Source organism: Ipomoea nil, unplaced genomic scaffold (genome assembly GCF_001879475.1).
Source record: "Ipomoea nil cultivar Tokyo-kokei standard unplaced genomic scaffold, Asagao_1.1 scaffold0688, whole genome shotgun sequence".
In the NCBI taxonomy this organism is placed as follows: Eukaryota; Viridiplantae; Streptophyta; class Magnoliopsida; order Solanales; family Convolvulaceae; genus Ipomoea; species Ipomoea nil.
Window position 1 is genome coordinate 2708639 of NW_017617116.1, and position 21614 is coordinate 2730252.

At 33.3% G+C, this 21614-nt stretch overlaps 1 protein-coding gene across 1 annotated transcript; it reads left to right on the forward strand.

Annotated features, from left to right (window-relative positions):
* Window positions 1-9105: 9105 nt before the first annotated feature.
* On the forward strand, window positions 9106-10940 carry LOC109175348 (nodulation-signaling pathway 2 protein-like). The gene has a single exon (XM_019324607.1). It carries the CDS (start codon window positions 9346-9348, stop codon window positions 10813-10815), a length of 1470 nt encoding a protein of 489 aa, XP_019180152.1. The 5' UTR covers window positions 9106-9345; the 3' UTR covers window positions 10816-10940.
* The last annotated feature ends 10674 nt before the right edge of the window (window positions 10941-21614 follow it).

The following is a 21614-nucleotide window of genomic DNA, read 5'->3' on the forward strand; positions in this document are numbered from 1 at the left end:
TCCCCGTCCCCGCCCCGTTCCCCGGCGGGAATGGAGAATGATTCCCCATCCCCGTCCCCGCGGGGATTTTTCGGGGACGGGGAATCCCCGCCCCGTTTTTTGAATTATGCCAATAGAAAAAAAATTATATTATGGTATTATCAAATTTTAAATTGGTAAGCATTCAATCTTTAAACAAATCACATAAACAAAACACATAAACAAATCAGGTTAATTAATAAACTCATTCTCTCACACTCTCACGGTACTAAATACAAAATACAATTAATCATTAACTTGCCTGTATATATGTTGTGTAAATAATTAAATCTGAAGTGAAATAAATAAGAGAACTAATTCTCAATGCTTCCTATTTTGGTCACTTACCAAATGCTAAATACTAATCCATACATACTGTGGTTACTGTCCGCCTATATATATGTTATACAAATACTTACTAATTACTAAATACAGTAATGCATACTGTGATTACTTGGGAAATGAGGGTTTTTATTTTTGATTAATATTATATATATATATATATATATATATATATAATATTATACGGGGAATCGGGGACGGGGACGGGGAACGGGGATCGGGGTCGGGGTCGGGGCGAGGAATGCCCTCCCCATCCCCGTCCCCGTCCCCGGCGGGGATGGGGAAATTCTCCCCATCCCCGCCCTCGTTACCCGAAAAAATTCCCCGAACCCGCCCCCGTCGGGGCGGGGATCGGTGTTCCCCATCGGGGACGGGTTTAATTGCCATCCCTACTGTGAAATTCAAAGTAAACCCCGTTTTCTTTTGTAAATTTATTAACTGACAATAATGGAACGGATAAAGTGGGGACATGTAACACATTGGACAAACTAAGAATTTTGGACTCGGAAGGAATCGATGCATGTCCGACGCGAGAGATAGTCAAGCCTGCGCCGTTCCCGACTCGTAGGACATCGGGCCCGGTGTATTCATCTGAGCGCGTCAACATGCTCGCATCCGGGGTGGCGTGGGCGGTGGCGCCTGTGTCCGGGAACCAGCCATCCGAAGAGGTTGCCGACGGCGTCACGGGAGGTTCGCCGGCGGTGGCTACATGTGCTTCGGGCGGTGGTTGTGTCGTGTATCGTTTATAACAATACACTGCCGTATGTCCCTGAGCACGGCAAATCTGGCACTTGGGAGTCCCGCGCCCGTTCCGGTTGCCTCTGCCCCGATTGTTCCGCCCATTGCCGCCGCGTCCGCCCCGCCACTGCTGACCATTGCCGGACTGCCCGCCGGCCGATCCTCGGCCACGCCCAACATGCATGGCAGTCGGCCCTGCATTGTTGTCACCCCCAACACCGAAATCATCAGAGATGATGAATTCCTGGGCTTGGAGGAAGTCTCCCAATTGCGGGAGAGAAACAGCAGCGGTGGTGGCAGTCAAAGAAGCTGCAATAATCCGCAAGTCTTGCCGCAAACCACGCATCACGTACAACATTTGCTCGGAGGAGGAGAGAGGTCTTCCTGCCTGAGCTAACGCCTCCGCGATCACCTCGGCACGGCCCAGATATTCAGCAGTGGACAAACCGCCCTGCCTTAGTGACTGAAATTGTCCAAGAAGGCTTAGACAGCGCTCCTGCGTGGAAGAACCCAATGCCGTGTTGATGGATGTCCATAGTGCCGCAGCAGTCTCTCGTCCGATCGCTAGGTGCAGCACCTCGTCGGACATGGAGGAGATCAACATCGAGAGGATGGACTGATCTTGAAGAATCCAAGCCTTGTACGCTGGATTGGGAGAGACGCCGGACGCCGGCGTTGCACCTGAGCCGGAGTCACCAGCCGCGATCGCGGCAATTGTGGCCGGAGGACATGGCGTTGAGCCATCGACGTAGCCCAGTAGGTCTTGTCCTCTTAGGAAGGGAATTAATTGAGTCCTCCAAAAAAGAAAGTTCCTGCTGTTGAGCTTGATGGATACGTGATGATGTGCGCCGGAGAGTTGATTGGAAGTCGCCGGTGAAGATGTGCCACCTGCGGAAACAGTTCTCTCGGATGACTGCGACATGATTTCGGGTAGAGGTTGGTTGCGATGCGAATTGAGGGGGTAAGGTGGAGAGATAAACGAAGAGATCGTTACCTATCTGATACCAAATTAGAATATTAATTTCATTAATTAAATTATAACAGAATGAAATTACAGATTATATAAAGCCTAAGTTAACGAGAGTTCTCCTAACAGACAGAGAAGCTCAAGTCAACCTATTCTAAGCCACAAAATATAAACATATAATATAAATAAATAACACTGACTAATAATGTGTAGTTATACACTTCTGAATTTTTTTTTTTTTTAAATCGACGTCAGAACGACGTCGTTTTTGCATCCGTGTGCACCATGCATGGTGCACACGGATGCACAGCATAACGACTCCACGTATTGAATCGAGTAGGGGCTAAACTCGGCCAATCCGGCCGACGCTCAACAATGACAAGTTAATTTTTTTGTTTTGTTTTGTTTTTTTTTTTTTTTTTTTTTTACAGTTACTGATTCTATATTATAATATAGTATTTGTCCATACATACTTTCTTAATTTTTTTTTTTTTTTTTTTTGGTTTCTTAAAAATTAGTTGCTTCAATGTACATGGAGCAAAGCTAAAATTATAATGATTGATGATTGATGATTGATTGAGTGTTTCCAATCTAAAAATCAAGATGCACAATTAAACACCACTAGTGGTGGTTTGGTTGAATCCCTATATAAAAAGATTACAATCTAAAGATAGAGATGCACAATTAAACACCACTAGTGGTGGTTTGGTTGAACCCCTATATAAAAAGATCATAATGATTGATACTAATTTCAAGGTTAATAATTATATAAAGAATTTTTAAGACTTCATTTTATGTAGTAAAAAACAGAATTTTTCATTAAAAATTTAAACTTCACTGAAAATTATATTAATATTGTCGTTATATAAAAGGTGATTCTCACTTTCTTCCTAGGGGTAGTCCTTTCTTACTCATTGATTTTTTAATTGTGTATGATAAATATTACTTTTCATTTTAATTTAAAAAAAAATGAAAGAAAGAGAGAAAGAAAGAAAAGGGATGAGAATACTTTAGGGAGTTGAGACTTGAGACATAGTGAAATTGCAACTACGATTCCCCAACACTGCTTCTCTTTGTCTTCTATCAAGAAGCACTAAAGACTATTATGATAACAAATAAAAAAATATGTGAGAAGTTGGAGGATATGAATTTACAATAATGGAAGATGTTGACATCTATGAGCTTGCCAACTTATATTTGAATGAACATGAACTAAAGTTTGTATTTTTTTAATGAAAAATTTAATTAAAACATGATCTTTAGAGTTTAAAAAGATTGGTAACATAGTTAATTTATCAGTCAATTTTATTTTATTTGACCATTATTAGCATTTCGACTTGGTTAAACAATCAATATAAGCTTTTGATTAATTAGCTTTTTGTAATAACTTATTACTCCAAAATGTTAAAATTTAAAAAACTGTTTTGAGCAGTTTTTCGTTCAACTTTTTGAAGAGTCATTTTGCATGTAACCAGCTAACAGCTAATTTACCAAACACTTTTCTACAATCAGTTAATGTTATCAACTAGTCAAACTCATTAACCTTATTACCTAACAGCTATCCATTATTTACCAAACACCCCTTTAGATTTTGGATATTATATATTCTATTATTAGTTCAATTAGACTTTGTGTTATTTAACTATTTGTTATTGTTTTTTAGTAATACTAACTCTATTACAATGTAGTAGTCCATACATACTTTCTTAATTTATTGAAGTTCAAAGAGTCAATGCCCCATTGGGATTCGATGCCATTTGTTTAACTATTTGTTATTAATTTAGTGCATTACTTTTAAAATTTTATTTATTAATGTTATACCTTTTTTTTTTCATGAAACTAGTAGTAAATAATTAATAATTTTACATATTTAATATAAAAAATTACAAATATACCCCCATATTTTTCTTTTATATATTTACGCATTTCCACAAAGTTTCGCTTCTTCTCCCAAAAGGTTGAATCTCCACCCTAAGGGCTCTCACACCCTGGCCCGACACAACATGTGAGAAGATGTAATTTACGGTAACTCAGTGGCTCTAGGGATGACAATTTGCCCTGTTCTTGACGAGGATGCGAAAAACAATTTGGGAAACAGGGACGGGGAATGTTTGTAATTCCCTATCGTGGACGAGGCGGGGAGGGGTGGCTCTAGGGATGACAATTTGTCCCCTCCCCGACGGAAATCTCCGATCCCCGCCCCGATGGGGACGGGGATGGGTACACTCCTCCCTGTGTCGTCCCGTCCCTGAATAATTATTATAATTTTAAGTAATTAATTATATATAGTATACTCCCGCCCCGTTATCATCCCTAAGTAGCTCAGCAAACATGGCCAAATACTGATGCGTAGCTGCCAAGTTTCAAACCATGATCTCTTCTTCTAAGTTATGCTTACTAAATCAACTGTGAGCTAAGCTTGTGCGTGCAAGTTTCGCTTCTTATATTTTTAGATAGACGTTAGTATTTCTCCTTTTTCCGTTTACTCATTTCTTGCTTTCTATTTCCGTGCAACATTGATTGTGAATACTTGTATTGTTATTTTCAGAATTGTGATGAATATAATAAAGACTGATGAATTCAACTTTCAAAAGAAAAAGACTGAATTCAATTTTTTTTAACAAAAATTATGTAATCATAGGCATAGACTATTTAGACCATGCCTAAGCCTTTAATATAATATAATATAATATTATGATGGTGATATTGAAGCGAAGCAAAAACTATCCAAAAAATGTTTAATCATGCTTTATCATCATTTCTCATACATTACTAACCGTTATTCATTTTTAATTATTAGTTGGTGTAAACGTTATTAATTTAAAAGAATTGAACCGTCTTTTTTAAATTGACCATAGAATATAAAAGCATTCATTAATGAAATTTATTGTGGTGATGGTTACTTACAGCCTGCAATTTGAACTTGTAATCAATATAATTTGAAACCAAAAAAAAAAAAAAAAAAAAAAAACCCAGCAAAAGTATGATGCTCTATTTTTGTGACTAATATTGGAAAGACCAATGCTAGATGTCCCTATATTACCACTCACAAACTTGCCATTTTTTGATGTGACAAGTTTTAATTGGTTAATATTATTTAAAATTAAAAAAAAAAGGAAAATTATAATTTATACCCATCACGAATATGTCAAGTATCAATGTCAAACCGTGACATATATTGCCCCTCTCCTGGCCTAATAGGAAGAAGGAGAAACATTGTTGTCGGCGGAAGAAGAACAAACGAATAAATAAAAATGGAGGGGAAAAATGTGGTTTTCAAACAGTGAAAACAACGCATAACCATATTTACACAACTTATTTTTTTGAAACGATATTTACACAACTTATAATTTAGTGGAGAGACAATATATGTCACGTTTTGAAAATTAAAGGGCATCATTTACACCACTAATAATTCAGGGATTGACATTAATAACTGACATATTTGTGAGGCGCATAAATTACAATTTAAAAAGAGAAAAGAAAAACACAAACCTATCATGACTCGCCATATTAGGGAGTGACATGTTTGTGAGTGAAAAATATAGAGACAATTAGCATTTTCCAATTGAAAATTTGTAATGCGCGTACAAGAAAAATTAAATTTATTGATCAAACTTAATTCTATTTAATAATGCAAATAAATATTTTGTGAGCGGAATTAACGTTACAATTGTGAAGAATTACTACGTTGAGCCGGACAATGAAGCCGGCAAATGGAGAGCAACTGCAGCTGACGACTGAACTATGCATTTGTCTTTTGAAAAATTTTTAATGTATACTTCTAAATAATAATATTATTTCTGCCACAGATCTTAGTTTCATGCAAAAAAAAGTTTTTATGACTCATTTTTTGGCCAACTTGTGCTCGCCATGTTAGTATGAAGTGAAAATAATATTGTAAAAAAAGATAATAAATTTAATCATTTTAAATTTATTATGCAATAACTAAAATCTTATAATTGACGCGACTACATTTTTTTTTATGAGAAATGCATGCTACATAAACCAAATTACATATACAAACTTTAAATAAATTTATATGGCTTCATATAATTAATACAATCACTTAGTTTACGATTAGTACTTTACTAAAAAGTCAGTTGAAAAATATGGTTACTAAAATTAGAGTTATCTAAAATTCTAAACCAATTAAACCGGTTGAAATAGAAAAAATAACAAAAGAAAGATATAAAAAGATAAAAATGTCTTTACTAAAGATAGGAAATGTCATGAGAATGACTAAAAGTGTTCAAAAAATAATAGTCTGGATGTTAAATGACAAAAATGATAATTTGGACTAAATTTGGAATTGACACCAAAGACAATAAACCTCTTGTGAAATTAACTCATTATAATTATCATAGAAGTTATTTACACTTTGATGAGTTTCATTAAATAGTACTCCGTATGAAATTGGATGTAAACAATATAGTATAAATAAATTATTTTTTTTTTTTGTATTGCAGAGTATTTATTGAGAAAGGCCTTTTCGAGTTTTCGTAGCTGAGCTTTCAAATTGATGATATCTAAGCAAGGGGATCTAGTCATGTACCTTAGTAGGTTAAACTATGTTGGTATTTTGTCATCCCATTTTTAACTTTACTTTTAGCAGATTTTGCCATTTATTGTAATCTTGTAGTTGTTGGAATGGTAAGATCCGTATATTACTTTTGAAGGACGGACAATTACTGTATAACAATGAAACTGAGTAGGATACTTTATCATTTTGCATTGAGGATACATTTACTTAAGAATCTATTTATTGGCTATCCTAATTAATTACTTTTTAGATTTTACCAATTGTTTTATCCACCAAAGTTACTATTGTGTTAACGAACACTTCACCCACCTCTCTTTGTGTTACATATAAACCAACTCAAAATAAATTCATAAGCTTTGTTTTGCTAAAATTTGAGGGTTAATAAGCCAATTAAAACACATTTCGCAAACCAGCTTGGTTGGTGTAAGTGGCAGTGCACTCTCATCCTTATTAAGAGAGTTCGACAGTTCAAACCTCCTCTCGTACGAAAAAATCAATTTGACTAGTACTTTGCTCGGCCCGGTGCGAATGGAGAATAGTCATCGTATGATACGAGTTTAAAGGACAGTTAGGATTTGTTCAGCCTACCCAATAGTTGGAGAGTAATCATCGTATGATACGAGTTTAAAGGACAGTTAGGATTTAGAGCTTGCTCAGGAAACCTCATGGCCTAACAAAAAAACACATTTCATAATTTAGCAATAAGAAATCCTTAATAATTTTGAGATTCGAATTTACCAAACACATGACACATGGACCAACATTTGATAAGGTAGTATATTTCTTTAAATAAAATTAACAAAAAGGAGTACAAAAAAAAAAAAAAAATAGAGGAATCAATGCCAAAAACGTGCCCATAATCAGATGAAATCAATTAATTGTATGAAATTACTGTCATTGAAAAGGGAAAACGTACTTTGTCTTCTCATGAAGTATTTTAATTGGTCAATACAATGAATTGGAACTTGAAGCTAACTCTGGTTGGCATTTTTAATCCTAGGTATTCTCTTACCTGTAAACCTTAAAATTTTTGGACATATGGCATTTATATATGGATGTTGGTACATGTAATGTCAGACTTGAACCACGCACTATGATGCCTCAATCTTTCCAAACTTCCGGTTGGTAGGGCAGCACTATTACTGGTAAGTCTGCCCTGTACAATTAAATAAGGGCACTAATTAAACTTTTTAAGTAGTAAACTACTAATAAAAGTAATCACGGATAGGTACAGTACAGTATAGTAAATTCCCACTTTCTCACAGCATTTATATTAAGAAACTAAGCTTGATTACGACCCAGTTGTACTGTGTGCCTGCTTCTGCTAGGTGAGCCATATCATATTTGAAAACTAAATTATATTCATAACTGCAATAATTACTAAGTTTAAATCAAATATAATTACATTCAATATATTTTGGTGAAACTAGAATCTTCGAAAAATAAGTCATCACAATTTAGTTTGAAATTAAGGACCTGAAAGTAATAAAATATAAAAGTACAATAGAATATTATTGCCTATTTGCCTAGAAGTCAATAGAAAAAATCATATACTACATACAAGTTATGGAGACAAGACTCCTATTTATAAGTTGCTACAACCCTAGTTCAATTCAAACAAAGTTTCTTAAAACGCAGTTGTCACCTTGAACTCCAATTAAGCATGTAGATTCCTAATTGGATGTCCTTCCTCCGCCAATTATATCGTGCACCCCGGGGTTCAAATCGCAAGTTTGACTCTAATACATAGTCATTTTTAGTATACTGCAGATTCATTTTCAGTAAATTTATTATATTTTGATACATGTTCATTTTTAATGTATTGTTGATTTTGTGTGTGTATTTATTTCAAAATAAATCGTAATTCACTAAAAATTAACATATTATATATATTAAAATTAAACTAGTATTGAGACTCCACCTTACTACGTGAACCTTGGTCCATGGTATATAAGTATATAACCATTACTCCATCCTTTCTAAACACTCCTTTTTGTCAAGTCATTCACGGCTCATGGGTTGAATCTCCTAACCTTGGACCAAGTTCACATGCCCTTTGTACCTCGTGTGCATTTACGTACAAGTTCGTAGTTCTCATTTAAGGAGTGGTTCTTACTTGAACGTAAGTGTGTGTGTGTGTGTATATATATATATATACATATATATATATATATATATATATATATATATATATATATATATATATATATATATATATATATATATAAATTAATTTTAAGAAAACATCCTCATGAATTTTAAAGGGATCTCATCAAGAGTAAATTAAAACTCACTCACTTATGGTGAAGTTGAAAAACACCTGGCCCGTACCATGTCATATACACGTAATGATAAACTCAAGTATTAATTTTTACCATTTCAACTTGTATCAATTAAATTTTCAATTTTTAATTAATGTTTAATTTTCAACGAAATTTTGAATTCATTAGACCAATGGTAATATAGTGTAGTAAACTAGTAATATGTATGGAAAGTCATGATGTAATGAGCATCAACCTACTGCACATATAAAATGGAGGTTAAGGGAGATAATTTGGAGCCACAAACCATCTTAACATATGATTTGGCTCTTTAATTTTTTAGTTAACAATTAATCCCAATCACCTCTCCTGCTTCACCTCTTTCCCCCTTTCTTTTTGTGTATATAAAATAACGTCTCTCTCAATAAACTCAGATCACTAAGAACACTTCACCCGCCCTATTCGATCAGAAAGCCATGATGATGGACGACGAAATCCTCCCTGATTTTGACTTTGGTCGGTACAGTGGCTATAGCACCACCACAACCACCACCACCCCGTCCTCCGACGATGACCATGCTGCCACGTGGAACGGAAGTTCGCCGCTGGTGGACTGGGAATTTTTCTCCGGCGACGATGAGTTTGGCGATCTTATTGATTCCATGATGGATGGGCAGGCGGCGAACGCCGTGGGTTTGACTTTTCCGGCCATCCCGACGGTTGTGGAGGTGGAGGAGGAGGAGGAGGAGGAGGAGGAGTATAATATTGTGGAGGATACGAAAGGGTTGAGGCTCGTACACCTCCTCATGGCGGCGGCGGAGGCGCTCACCGGCTTGAACAAGAGCCGCGAGTTGGCTCGCGTGATATTGGTTCGGCTCAAGGAATTGGCTTCCCCTCGCGACGGCACCAACATGGAGCGGCTCGCGGCTTACTTCACCGACGCCCTCCAGGCGTTACTCGACGGCGCCGGAAGCCTTCACGCCAAGAGTTTCCCGGCGAGCAAAGACGACCACCCTCACGGCGACGCCCTGGCGGCGTTCCAGCTCTTACAGGACATGTCCCCCTACGTGAAATTCGGCCACTTCACCGCGAATCAAGCGATTCTCGAGGCCGTTACGCACGACCGGAGAGTCCATATCGTCGATTACGATATAATGGAAGGGATCCAATGGGCTTCTCTAATGCAAGCTCTAATTTCCCGACAAGACGGCCTCCCGGCCCCACATCTCCGGATCACCGCATTGTCGCGCGGCGGCGGCTCCGGCCGCCGCTCCTTCTGCTCGGTACAGGAAACCGGCCGCCGCCTCACCGCCTTCGCGGCGTCGATCGGGCAGCCGTTTTCGTTCCACCAGTGCCGGCTCGACTCCGACGAGACGTTCAAGCCGTCGGCGCTGAAATTGGTCAGGGGAGAAGCCATCATCGTCAACTGTATGCTCCACCTCCCCCATTTCAGCTACCGGTCGCCGGATTCCATCGCCTCGTTCCTCTCCGGCTCGGCAACGCTAAACCCGCGGCTGGTGACGCTGGTGGAGGAGGAGGCGGCGCCGCCGCGGGACGGCGGGTTCGTGGACCGGTTCATGGACACTTTACACCACTACTCTGCTCTATACGATTCCCTGGAAGCGGGTTTTCCGATGCAAGATCAGGCCAGGACGTTAGTTGAGCGCGTGTTCTTGGGGCCGAAGATATCGGTGGCCATAACCCGGAGTTATCGGTGTCGGGGAGAGGAGTACGGGTGGTCGTGGGGAGAGTGGGTGCCGGAAAACGCAGGGTTCCGGCCAAAAACCATAAGCTTTGCGAATCGTTGTCAGGCGAAATTGTTGCTGGGGCTGTTTAACGATGGGTACAGAATTGAAGAAATTGGAAATCATAAACTGATTTTAGGGTGGAAATCCAGGCGCCTTCTCTCTGCTTCTATCTGGACCTCTGTTCATTCTGATCTCTGAATTCTTCAATTCCATTTTCACAATTTGTTTTTGTTCATAAACTGATTTTAGGGTCCAAAATCAGTCTGTTAATGTCCACTAAGTGAGTGTCAAGTGGGCATGAAATCAAAGTTATCCATTTTACTGCTTGTACTGTACCTATATATTGCTACAAATTGTTTATCAGATGGATGAATAAATCACAAAAACGTAACCCTAATCGAGTCACTTCAATACCATTAGCCGCAAATATAAGTCCCAGTCTAGCAAAATTTCAAAATTGCAACTCGAACATAATTTAGGACCGACCCGAACAACATGAATCCGAAACACTTTCTCTATATGCTGCTTCCATTCTTCGCCTAACAAAATTTTAAACTGACTAATTATGATCAGTTTTTACTCGAACTCGACCCATGTCTAACTCTACATTTGAATAGTTATTTTCTCAACCGTTACTGAGAATTGCTTTTGACTTAAGAAATTGAGATGATGATATCTACTATTTTCTAACTAATGTGTCTCTTTCTGTATAGCACGAAACCTATGAATGAACACCATTTTTTCACAACACGTAAGCAGTAGAATAATCTAGGTTATAGCTAGGTCAAAGCCTGTTGAGAGATTGATAATTTGATATGAGAAATAGAAAAGGAAATGGCGTGTACCAACTTGTCCAGTGGTTTCTATATATGTAAATTTGCATGGTTTGTTGATGTGAAATGTTGCATGATTAGGGGAAACCCAACATTTTTTGACCTTCTTAGTATGGAAAGTTTTCCTTCATTATTGCATGTTTTCTGAATAATATTCCAAGACATTTTGCAACATATTTTTGTCACCCTTCACATAATACCACATATTATTACTAATGTTGTCTCTTAGGGTGAGTTTGGAAACCTGAAAAATGATTTCTGAAAATCATTTTCCAGGTTTCCAGTGTTTGGCAAGAGAGGAAATATAAAATTAATAGAAAATGAGTATGTTTTTTTAGGAAAATGACTGCACGAGGAAGTCATTTTCCAAGTTCTTCACCAAGCTCTGCCCTCTTTACAGACCAAGCCGCCTTGCTCGACTTCTTCGTCCTCTCCTCCTTCTTCTTCTTCTTCTTCTTCTTGTCTTCTTTGTCCTTAATTTTCACCATGCTCAACTTCTTCGTCCTCTTCTTCTTCTTCTTGTCTCCAGTCACTACTCCGCCGTCCTTTGGGAGCTTCTTGCTGGCCTTCAGCTTCTTCTTCGCTGGAGCCTTCTCAATTGCGGTAGCCTTCTTTGCTGCAGGCTTCTTTTCAGCCGGCTACTTCTCTGCCTTAGGGGCCATTGGTTTTTGAGAAAAAGACTAGTCAACGTGACTTATTTCAGAAACCAGTCGACCAGACTGGTTTCCGATGCGACACCAGTCTGGCTAACTAGTTTTTGAGCGGTAATTTTGTGATATCTCCTTGGTTATTTTGTTGTGCTCATTTTCCTACTTATTTTCTGTAAAATGAACCAAACAAACAAAGACAATTTTCTACTATGCAACCAAACACGGGAAAGGAAAAATGTTTTCTGAAAAATAACTCATTTTACGAAAAATATTTTTTTCATAAGTCATTTTCCTGCTTTTCAAACGGACCCTTAGTCGAATCCTAAATAGTGGTATTCTTCACTTCCTCTTGTAACCAAATTATGGTGTGAACCATGATCAACTTTTCAATATAGATCAATAATGTTCATTTTTAATGTATTAAAAGTTTATTTTTTTTTAAAGTATACTACCTCAAAATGAGTCTTCAGTACACTAAAATAACATGATATAATAATTGTCCATGTATTAGTGGTTTCTTTTTTAGAACGAATGTATTAGTGGTTTTTAATCATCTGAATTTCCTGTTTTGGTTTCAAAAACTAAAATAAAATAGATAAACAAAACAAAAGCCCGAAGAGTGCGAAAGTGCTTAATATGTATGATATTACATGTCTAAATTTAAGGGGTATTTTTCATAATGAATTTTATTTTTCAATGGTTATTTGAAGAGTATCAAATATATTTAATTAAACGGTAAAATAAAAAAAGGTTTTAGAATTACAAAAAGGGAAAATATATAAGTTTTTTTTAGAACTATTGACTTTGATCTATTATAAGGTATTATATGTTCAACTTACTTGCTCTATCAGTTAGCCCAAAGAGTTAATACCCCATCCACCAGTGGGGTTTAATCCCGTGACATTCCTGACCTCAAGAATAGGTGTCATCTGAACACAATGTGTTTGGCTGAAAATATATTAGTGTTGTATTTTATTTTATTTTTTGTTTTGTTTTGTTTTGTTTTGTTTTTTGTTTTTTTTTTTTTTTTGGTATTAATTAGAAGTATAAAATTTACTATTATTAGATACTAACACCGTTATTCCGTTAATCTACTTTTTTTTTTTTTTTTTTTTTGGCAAAACTCTTTTAAATTTCCACCTAATAGGACTGTTGGTAACTTATTGTGGGGAAAAAAACATTAAATAACTTGTATATGATAGGATAATTTTTTATCATGATTATTCGAAACCGCATTTGATGCGTTTACTCATTTCTTCTTCTTTAATATAGAAATGAAAAATTAGAGAAAGCATGAGAATTTAGGAGAAGGGTGCCAGTAAATGTTAAAATTTTTAGCATAAAATGGTATTTAAGTGACTATTTTTTCGTACAAATATATGTGGGGTCCACTTCTGATTTGTATCGAGTCAAAGTGGATTCGCACTCTTCGTAGTAAAATAAAGAAATCGATATATTGTATGCTCAAAACGGATAATAGGTGATTGATAAATTGATTTTCAAAATATACCAATTTGATAGTTGGAAATTAAGGTGGAAAGACTTTGTAAAAAGCATTTGTCCCATGTTGATTTGGAAAGTAAGTTTGCACCACTATATATATAAGAGTCTTTTAAAAGGATGTTAGATTGTATAGCATAGATGTTGTCTCTCGTGTGCAAGAATGAGCCTGAAAAGGCTTTATTCGTGTACGAGGTCCGAAGAGCTTGAATCTATTTTAGTAGTGAGTTTTTATTATTTGGTCAACTCATGTTTGACTGAGTAGTAAAGGTTTACCCTTCGCATATAACCTTCAGGTTCGTGAATACTGCTCGAAGTACTATTTTGGAGAATTAATTTCAATTTAATTTTGAGAATTAAACTCCATATTAAACTTGCAGGTTATGCGAGTTACGTATATGGGTTTAAATAAGATTTAATGTCATTGTTAATGTTATTTATTCCATCTTCTCCTACAACTAGCCTTGTTGTTGAGGGATTTTAGATGCTAGTTTTACCTGCTCAAAATCCTTTTCTTTTGCTGTCGTCCCTTCTCTAGTTTTCTTGAAAGAAAACCTGTCAGCACTTCCGTAAATTGTACGAAGTGCTCGCATGTTGTTCTTGTTCGCTGAGCTTCAAGTTAGAGTGCTCAAACTTTAAGCTATAATCCGTTTTATCTTGGGAGACTAACGCTACAACACTCCTAGTACCCTCGTGTGAAGCGAATTAGTTTTAAAGAGAGTGTGAGTACACACGACTCTAATTTTTTCTCCTTCTCATTTCTCGCGTTGGGTTTATATTCTCAAAATTGAAAACTCTATTTTTGGTATTTATTTATTTTATAAATAAATTTTAACCTTAGTTACGTACCAGGTTGTTGTTGAGATTATTTTTTTGTAAAATTATAAATCCCATTTTTTTTAAATTATATAAATATTATATATTTTTCAAAATTTTGTTATATATATATATATATATATATATATATATATATATATATATATATATATATATATATATATATATATATATATATATATATATATATATATATATATATATATATATATATATATATATCAACTTTGACTTGTTTGACCACTATTAGCAATTTGACTTGGTTAAACCGACAATATGAATGTTTTCTTAATCAGGGTTTTTATAACAACTTATTATTCCAAAAAGTTGCTCAAGGCAGTTTTTTTATCGACTTTTTGAGAAAATAAGTTGTGCCATTAAATGTCATTTTGCATGTAATCAGCTATTAGTTAACAACTAATTTACCAAACATCTATCTTTTTACAATCAGCTAATGTTGTCAGCTAGTCAAACCCGCTAACTCAATCCGCTAACAACTAGTCAAATCCGCAAACTCAATTCGCTAATAGCTATTTGCCAAACACCCCCAATATTCTAAATTGGAAATAAAAACAATAAAATTTGAAATTTAAAAGGGACGTAAGTAAAATAGAGTATTGAAATAATAAGGGCAACTTAAATTTTTGGTTGTTCCCAAAAAGGTTTAATCTCCAACTCTAAGGGTCCTCACACTCCGGCCCGACAGAGTATCTGGAGAATGTAAATCATGGTAACTCAGCTGAACACTGAGGCTAGATCTTGGTTTATTGCGCACAAAGAACTTACTCACTTTGAGAGGTTGCTTTTATACTGTTATTGGTGAGACTTATCCCGAGTCGTCATTGTTCTCAAATTAAACTTCACTCATGCAATCAACTAAATCCTCCATGCAAGCAACTTACATATTTCCTTAGCCGGGATGGAGGATTGAAGAAATTAAAATATAATTTTAAATTACAAATCTAATAATTATTATAGCTAGAATAAAAGACCTTTCATGAACGTACAAGTTGTCTACACCAGTCTTTATTTTATTCCAATTTTTTAACTACAAATTTGTAAGTGGTCCTCCTAGATCATTCCCTCAATCCCTTGTAAGATTTTATCAAGAATATTCCGAGTACAAATGTATACTAAAATGCTTCAATACTAATTTCTAAGTGGTCCTTCTATATTTTCTTATTTTATTTAATATTATGCTTTTAACATTATATTAAAACGTAAGATAAGTCTCAATAGTATAAAGAAAAAAAATCCCAACAATCAAGATTTCTCTTGGCTACTGCATGTGTTTTTTTTTTTTTTTTTTTTTTTTTTTTTTTTTGTTTTCATTAATTTTTTTCAATTCCCGATTATTTAATAGTTACTATGTATATTTTAATTAGCTAGGATTATATTAGTTGTAATCATTCGCATTTACTAAAAAATATCAAATAAGTCATTAAACTTTTACAATTTGTGTAATTGGTTTATCAAACAAATAAGTATGTAATTGAAATATGTAACTATGTAAATATGTGCAATTAACATTATTATACCTGAAAGGAAAAAGTATCAAATAGGCTATTTTTTGGAACACAAAGGAACTACATGGATCAAATAAATTCATATCAAGTTAATCAATGTAGTTATGAATAAACTCAAATAAATTGGAACACAAAGGAACTACATGGATCATGTTAATCAATGATGCCTTCATGCTAGCTAGGTCGACCATGTATGTGCCTGTTAGCATTTTATACTTCCAGCAAACTAAAAATGGTTAATTCCTTTTTTTTTTCTTTCGATTATTACATTTTTCATTTTAAAATACAATATGACTTTAAACTTGATTGTCATATCAAAGCAACCACTATTTGTTGAAATTATTTTTCCTATTTTATTAGGCTTAATTAACTTACAAGTGAGGTTGGATTCAGGGGCGGAGACACAAATATTATTAAGCGGAGATTAAAAATTAAAACAATTCAAAACATGTTAAGAAATCTTCATGATAAAATACAAACTAAAATATCATTAATTAGATAAAATGATTCAAATAAAAAATACTTTATAAGTCAAAATACATTATAAATCACACAAAATATAAACACGGTAAAAATGATCATATATATTTTTGTTTTAGTTGGATACACTTCAAGTTTCTCCTAAATTAATTTGATTAAAAGGATGTAAATAATAGAAATTTGTATATAGATTACATTGGTTAAATGATATATTCAATGATAATATATTTTATTTTAAAATATCTTTTCATAATCGAAGCGCAAAACATAATTCATATCAATTTAAATATTATTAGCACACATGACCCATTATTAATCTCATAAATTAATATATATCTACTATCTACTATACTAATAAGAGCCCAAGAGAGTTAGGCCTATAATGGGTAGAAAAAATGGCGGTCAAATTTTTTAATCAAATGAATGGCTCAGATTGATCAGATTTTAATTTTTTCCTTCAGATTTCCTAATTTATCCTTAATGAATATGATTATCCGTTAACTTTTTCGTTAATTTCTATTAGTTCACCGTTAACTTACTCATTAATTCCAATAAGAAAGGTCTTAGGTTTGAACCACATCTCAATCAAAGTTGGCATAATTAGTACTTTATTTTATTCTTATTAAATTACTAGTTTTTCTACGCGCTTTGCGCGAATAGCATAATGCCCAATACTTACTTTTAAATAAGTATTTCAAAGTATATCAATGCAATATTATATAGAAGATGTTCATGCATAGGTAAATAAATGTTGAATTTGTTTATTTAAATCGGTAATTTAAAGTATATAAATGCAAGATAATATATGAGAGGTTGATTATATATAACTGTCACAAAAATAAATGTTTGCAACTTTGTAATAACGTTAATCTAAATACTAAGTCTAAAAGCGATAGTCTAAATAAATACTATTTTTGGTTTAAATATTTCTAATTCTCTTTTAGGTAGCATTGTTATTATTTTCATTTTCAGTACATGTCTTTTTTTTTTTCTTTTTTTGGTAGTGTGTCATGTGCAATTGGTTTATTGGTAGTATCATATAGGGATTCATCATGCAATGAAATTATAGTGTATGAAGTTTTAGATTTGTCTTGTTGTGTATATGACTGAGATCTTAGTTGTGCTATGAACTCTTTATCTTACAAGCACATGTTGATATTTGGTAGTGGTAGTTTTCCTTACATGTTTCATGTGTTGTGAGACATCTAATTCTAAATTAATTAAATGTATATATATTATTTTTTGTTGTAGCTACTAATTTATTTATTTTTTAATTTAAGTAATAAGAGCAATAAAGTGGGAAAATTATGATGTGGAACCGTGTCCACCTTGCAAGGTGGACACGGTTCCAAAATTGTTCATAATTATGAATGTATAGTTCAAAAATTATGAACATATAGTTCTATAATTATGAACATAAAGATGTGAACATAATTATGAACATATAGTTCTATAATTATGAATATAGAGATTCAATAATTGTGAATATGAAGTTAAAAATTATGAATATATAGCTTTATAATTATGAACATAGAGTTCTATAATTGTGAATATAGAGTTCAATAATTATGAATATGAAGTTAAAAAGTTATGAATATATAGCTTTATAATTATGAACATATAGTTCAGTAATTATGAACATAGAACTGTGTCCATATTGCAAGGTGGACACAGTTCCACGGCATAACGATTGAATAAAGTGGCGTACATAGTTTTCATCCACAATAATGAAATCATTGATTTTTTTTAAATTTACATTCGTTGCTAAGACAAATTGTTTTGAGAGTTTGTCAATGACAATTGCTGTCAATAGATGATGATAATAAATAATTCAAAATATAAGGTTACAATAGATATTGTTATAATAATATAGTAAAAATTAACTTACAAATTTCTTTAGAAGTTTTTGATAAAAGCATAATTGAAATATTAAGTTTTGTTCTCAATAATCAAAAGAAGATTAATTAAACGAAAAAAAAAAAACTGAACTTAAATTTATTATTTTTTTTAATGAAAGAAAATCAAATGATTATCAAAGTTCCTGATTTACAATCATTGAATGCTATGTATTTAGTCGGGCTAATTATTTGACCAAAGTTCATGTTAAATTTTATATTTTATTTTTAATACATTTTAACATATTCGTAGTACATGTTTAACAATTATGCTAACTCTAATTAGAATGAGGTTCGAACCTAAGACCTTTTCTTTATAGAAATTAATGAGTAAGTTAAGAATAATAAATAGTTAACGGAATATTCCGTTAATAAAGTTTATACTAACGGAATTTAAGGTTATCTTAGGAAAGAAAATAATATAATAAAGGGTAAATAAGAAAAATTATTAAAAATACTAAAATCAAAATACTATGAACCATTCATTTTAAGAAACAAGTAGTACCGACATTTTTTTATTCCAATTAAGGGCCTAACATTATTGGCTCTTATTATAATTGTAGATGTAGATTGTAGATATAGATGTAGATTGTAGATGTAGATGTAGAAATAATAATTTAGTAGCCACAACAAAAAATAATACATATGCATTTCTTTAATTTAGAATTATGTGTCTACCATGCCTTTATTCAAAAAAAAAAATTATTCATTATCAATAAATTAAATAAGAGAAATAATTTCATTAGAAAAAAACTAGTTATAAATATAAGTACTAAAATTTTCAACTAGAATAAATCTTATAAATATGACTAGTGTCATTCCGCACCATGAACTATAATCGATTCTTCATGCTGTATCGTGATCTTTAATAACATCTATTTCGATCCACAAACTAATTATTTTTTTCCATCTAGAATTTTTCACAAATTTCCCAGGTAGCAAGATGACATGACACCGGTTGTTAGCTGATGTGGAACTTCTTTCTTGTTGACGTCATTAATTTTAATGTTGACATGTCACCTTCGAATTTCTTTCTTCTTCCAGCAAGAGTTTCATTCCTTCTAGCTAATGTGGAGCTTCTTTCTTTCTTCTCCTCTCATATTCGACACGCACGTAAATTGATATGAATTACAAATTAGTCTATATTATAAATTCGCAATTGATATTGAAGAAATGACAAAGAAAATTGAAAAAATTACACTTTTTCCTCTTGAGTTATATATACTTATAGCACTTTTTTCCCTTGAGTTATATATACTTATAGCACTTTTTCCCTTGAATTATTCAAGTAATTACATTAGCCCCCTCAATTATTTTAAAAGTGGCGGTTTCCCCCCATGATATTTTAAATTGACATTTCTGCCCTTAAAGTAAACATTTTATTTATTTTTCCTCTCCAACAAATTATTGCTTATACGTATTGGATAACCATGGTTCTGGTTATGATTCAGATCCAGAACCCAATATTTGGGTTTCAGTTTATAAAAATCATGAATCGAAAAAACTGGATCTTGAACCGTGAACCAGCGGTTCGAATCGGAACAACTACTAACATTAGCTTAAAATTAGAATTATAATATTTACAAATAGTGTATGTTCTTTTTTTTTTTTACATTTATTTTGATTCTCACATATAAGTATATATGACTGTGATTTGGTTTTGATTTTGAACCGTCGGTTCACAGTTCCGTATCCAGTTTGAACTTATATTTTAAAATTTTATTTTTTATTTCTTAAATAGTCTAAATTTAACAATAATTCTATTTTATTTTTTCAGTTCGGAACATGAACTGACCGTTCCGGTTCGCGATTTTAATAAACTCTAAAATCGAGTTTCGATTATAAATTGTAATCAGAATATTTTGGTTTGGTTGCTATAGTGTCTGTTTGGTTTGAACCAAATCGTTATCATAATTTGTTGGAGAAGAATAAATAAATGTTTACATTTATTTTAAGGATAAATACGTCAATTTAACATATCAAACGAAAAAACTGCCACTTGAATAATTCAGAGGAAAAAATGTTATAAATATATAACTCAAGGGAAAAAATGTCATTTTTCCAAGAAAATTTTTAAAGTCACAAATCACAAATACAATAAGTCTCACAAATCAAATTTTTTATACAACTAAAAATATTAAAATTTAACACACACACACACACTCTCTCTCTCTCTCTCTCTACAAGGATTAAAAAAAATAGTGGGAACTTCTACCCCTTCTTTCCTTTCAATTCTCTCTCTCTCTCTCTCTCTCTATACAAGGATTTAAAAAAAAAAAAATACTGAGAATTTCTACTCTCATTTCCTTTCAATTCGCTCATGGTTGAATATAAAAATAAGTCATTCAACAATCAAACTCGAGAAGTTTATTTCGCCACTTTCAGTCTGGGAGTCATCCAACCGCTCAAAAAGTGATTTAAGTTGAAGCATTCAAGAAATTCATTCAAGTCCTAACTCTTAACTAATCTCATTAAAAGACTATGAGTAGATGTTGTGTGAGACCATCTCACGTGAAAAATGTAAATATTTTTAGTTAATATATATATATATATATATATATATATATATATATATATATATATATATATATTAATTAGTTGTCAAACCTACATTTAATACTTGTATAGATAATAGATATCATTAATGTGTATTAATACCCCATAAATGTACTAGAAAATAAGATCAGACTTTCACTCTATTTAATACATTATTATCTCTCAAATCACTCCGTGATATAAAATATTGGTTTTCTTTTATCATATCTTTGCACTTCCTACATACCTCCAAACCTTTTATTGTGTTGATATTTATCACATAACTCGTAGAGCTAGCTATTAAAAATAATTTTAGTTAACTGATGCTTCTATTCAAAAACACAAAAGTAAAAAACCCTTAAATATTATGTAACTAGGTTGAGAAAACCTTTTTTTTTTTTTAAAGAAAATTACAATTTGGTGGTTGTCCTCTCCCTCTCTTACATGTGTAAGCATGTTTTTATAATTTGAGAGTCACACTTAAACACAAGAAGATTCCTGGAATGTTACATTCATCCATCCTAAAATATTGGTTTAATTTGCTGCGTGATTATGACATCAAATTATAATGGTTTAATATGACAAAGATGCTCTCTGATATGATTAAGGATTAGTGATTCAGTGATGTGTGTGAAATCGGCATTTAGCTCTATAAAAAAAACAATAACTCCATTTTCTTAATTCATAAGAATATGCCCTACAAACGAGGTGGTCAGCGCCAGGGGGCGCCCACTTTTTTGG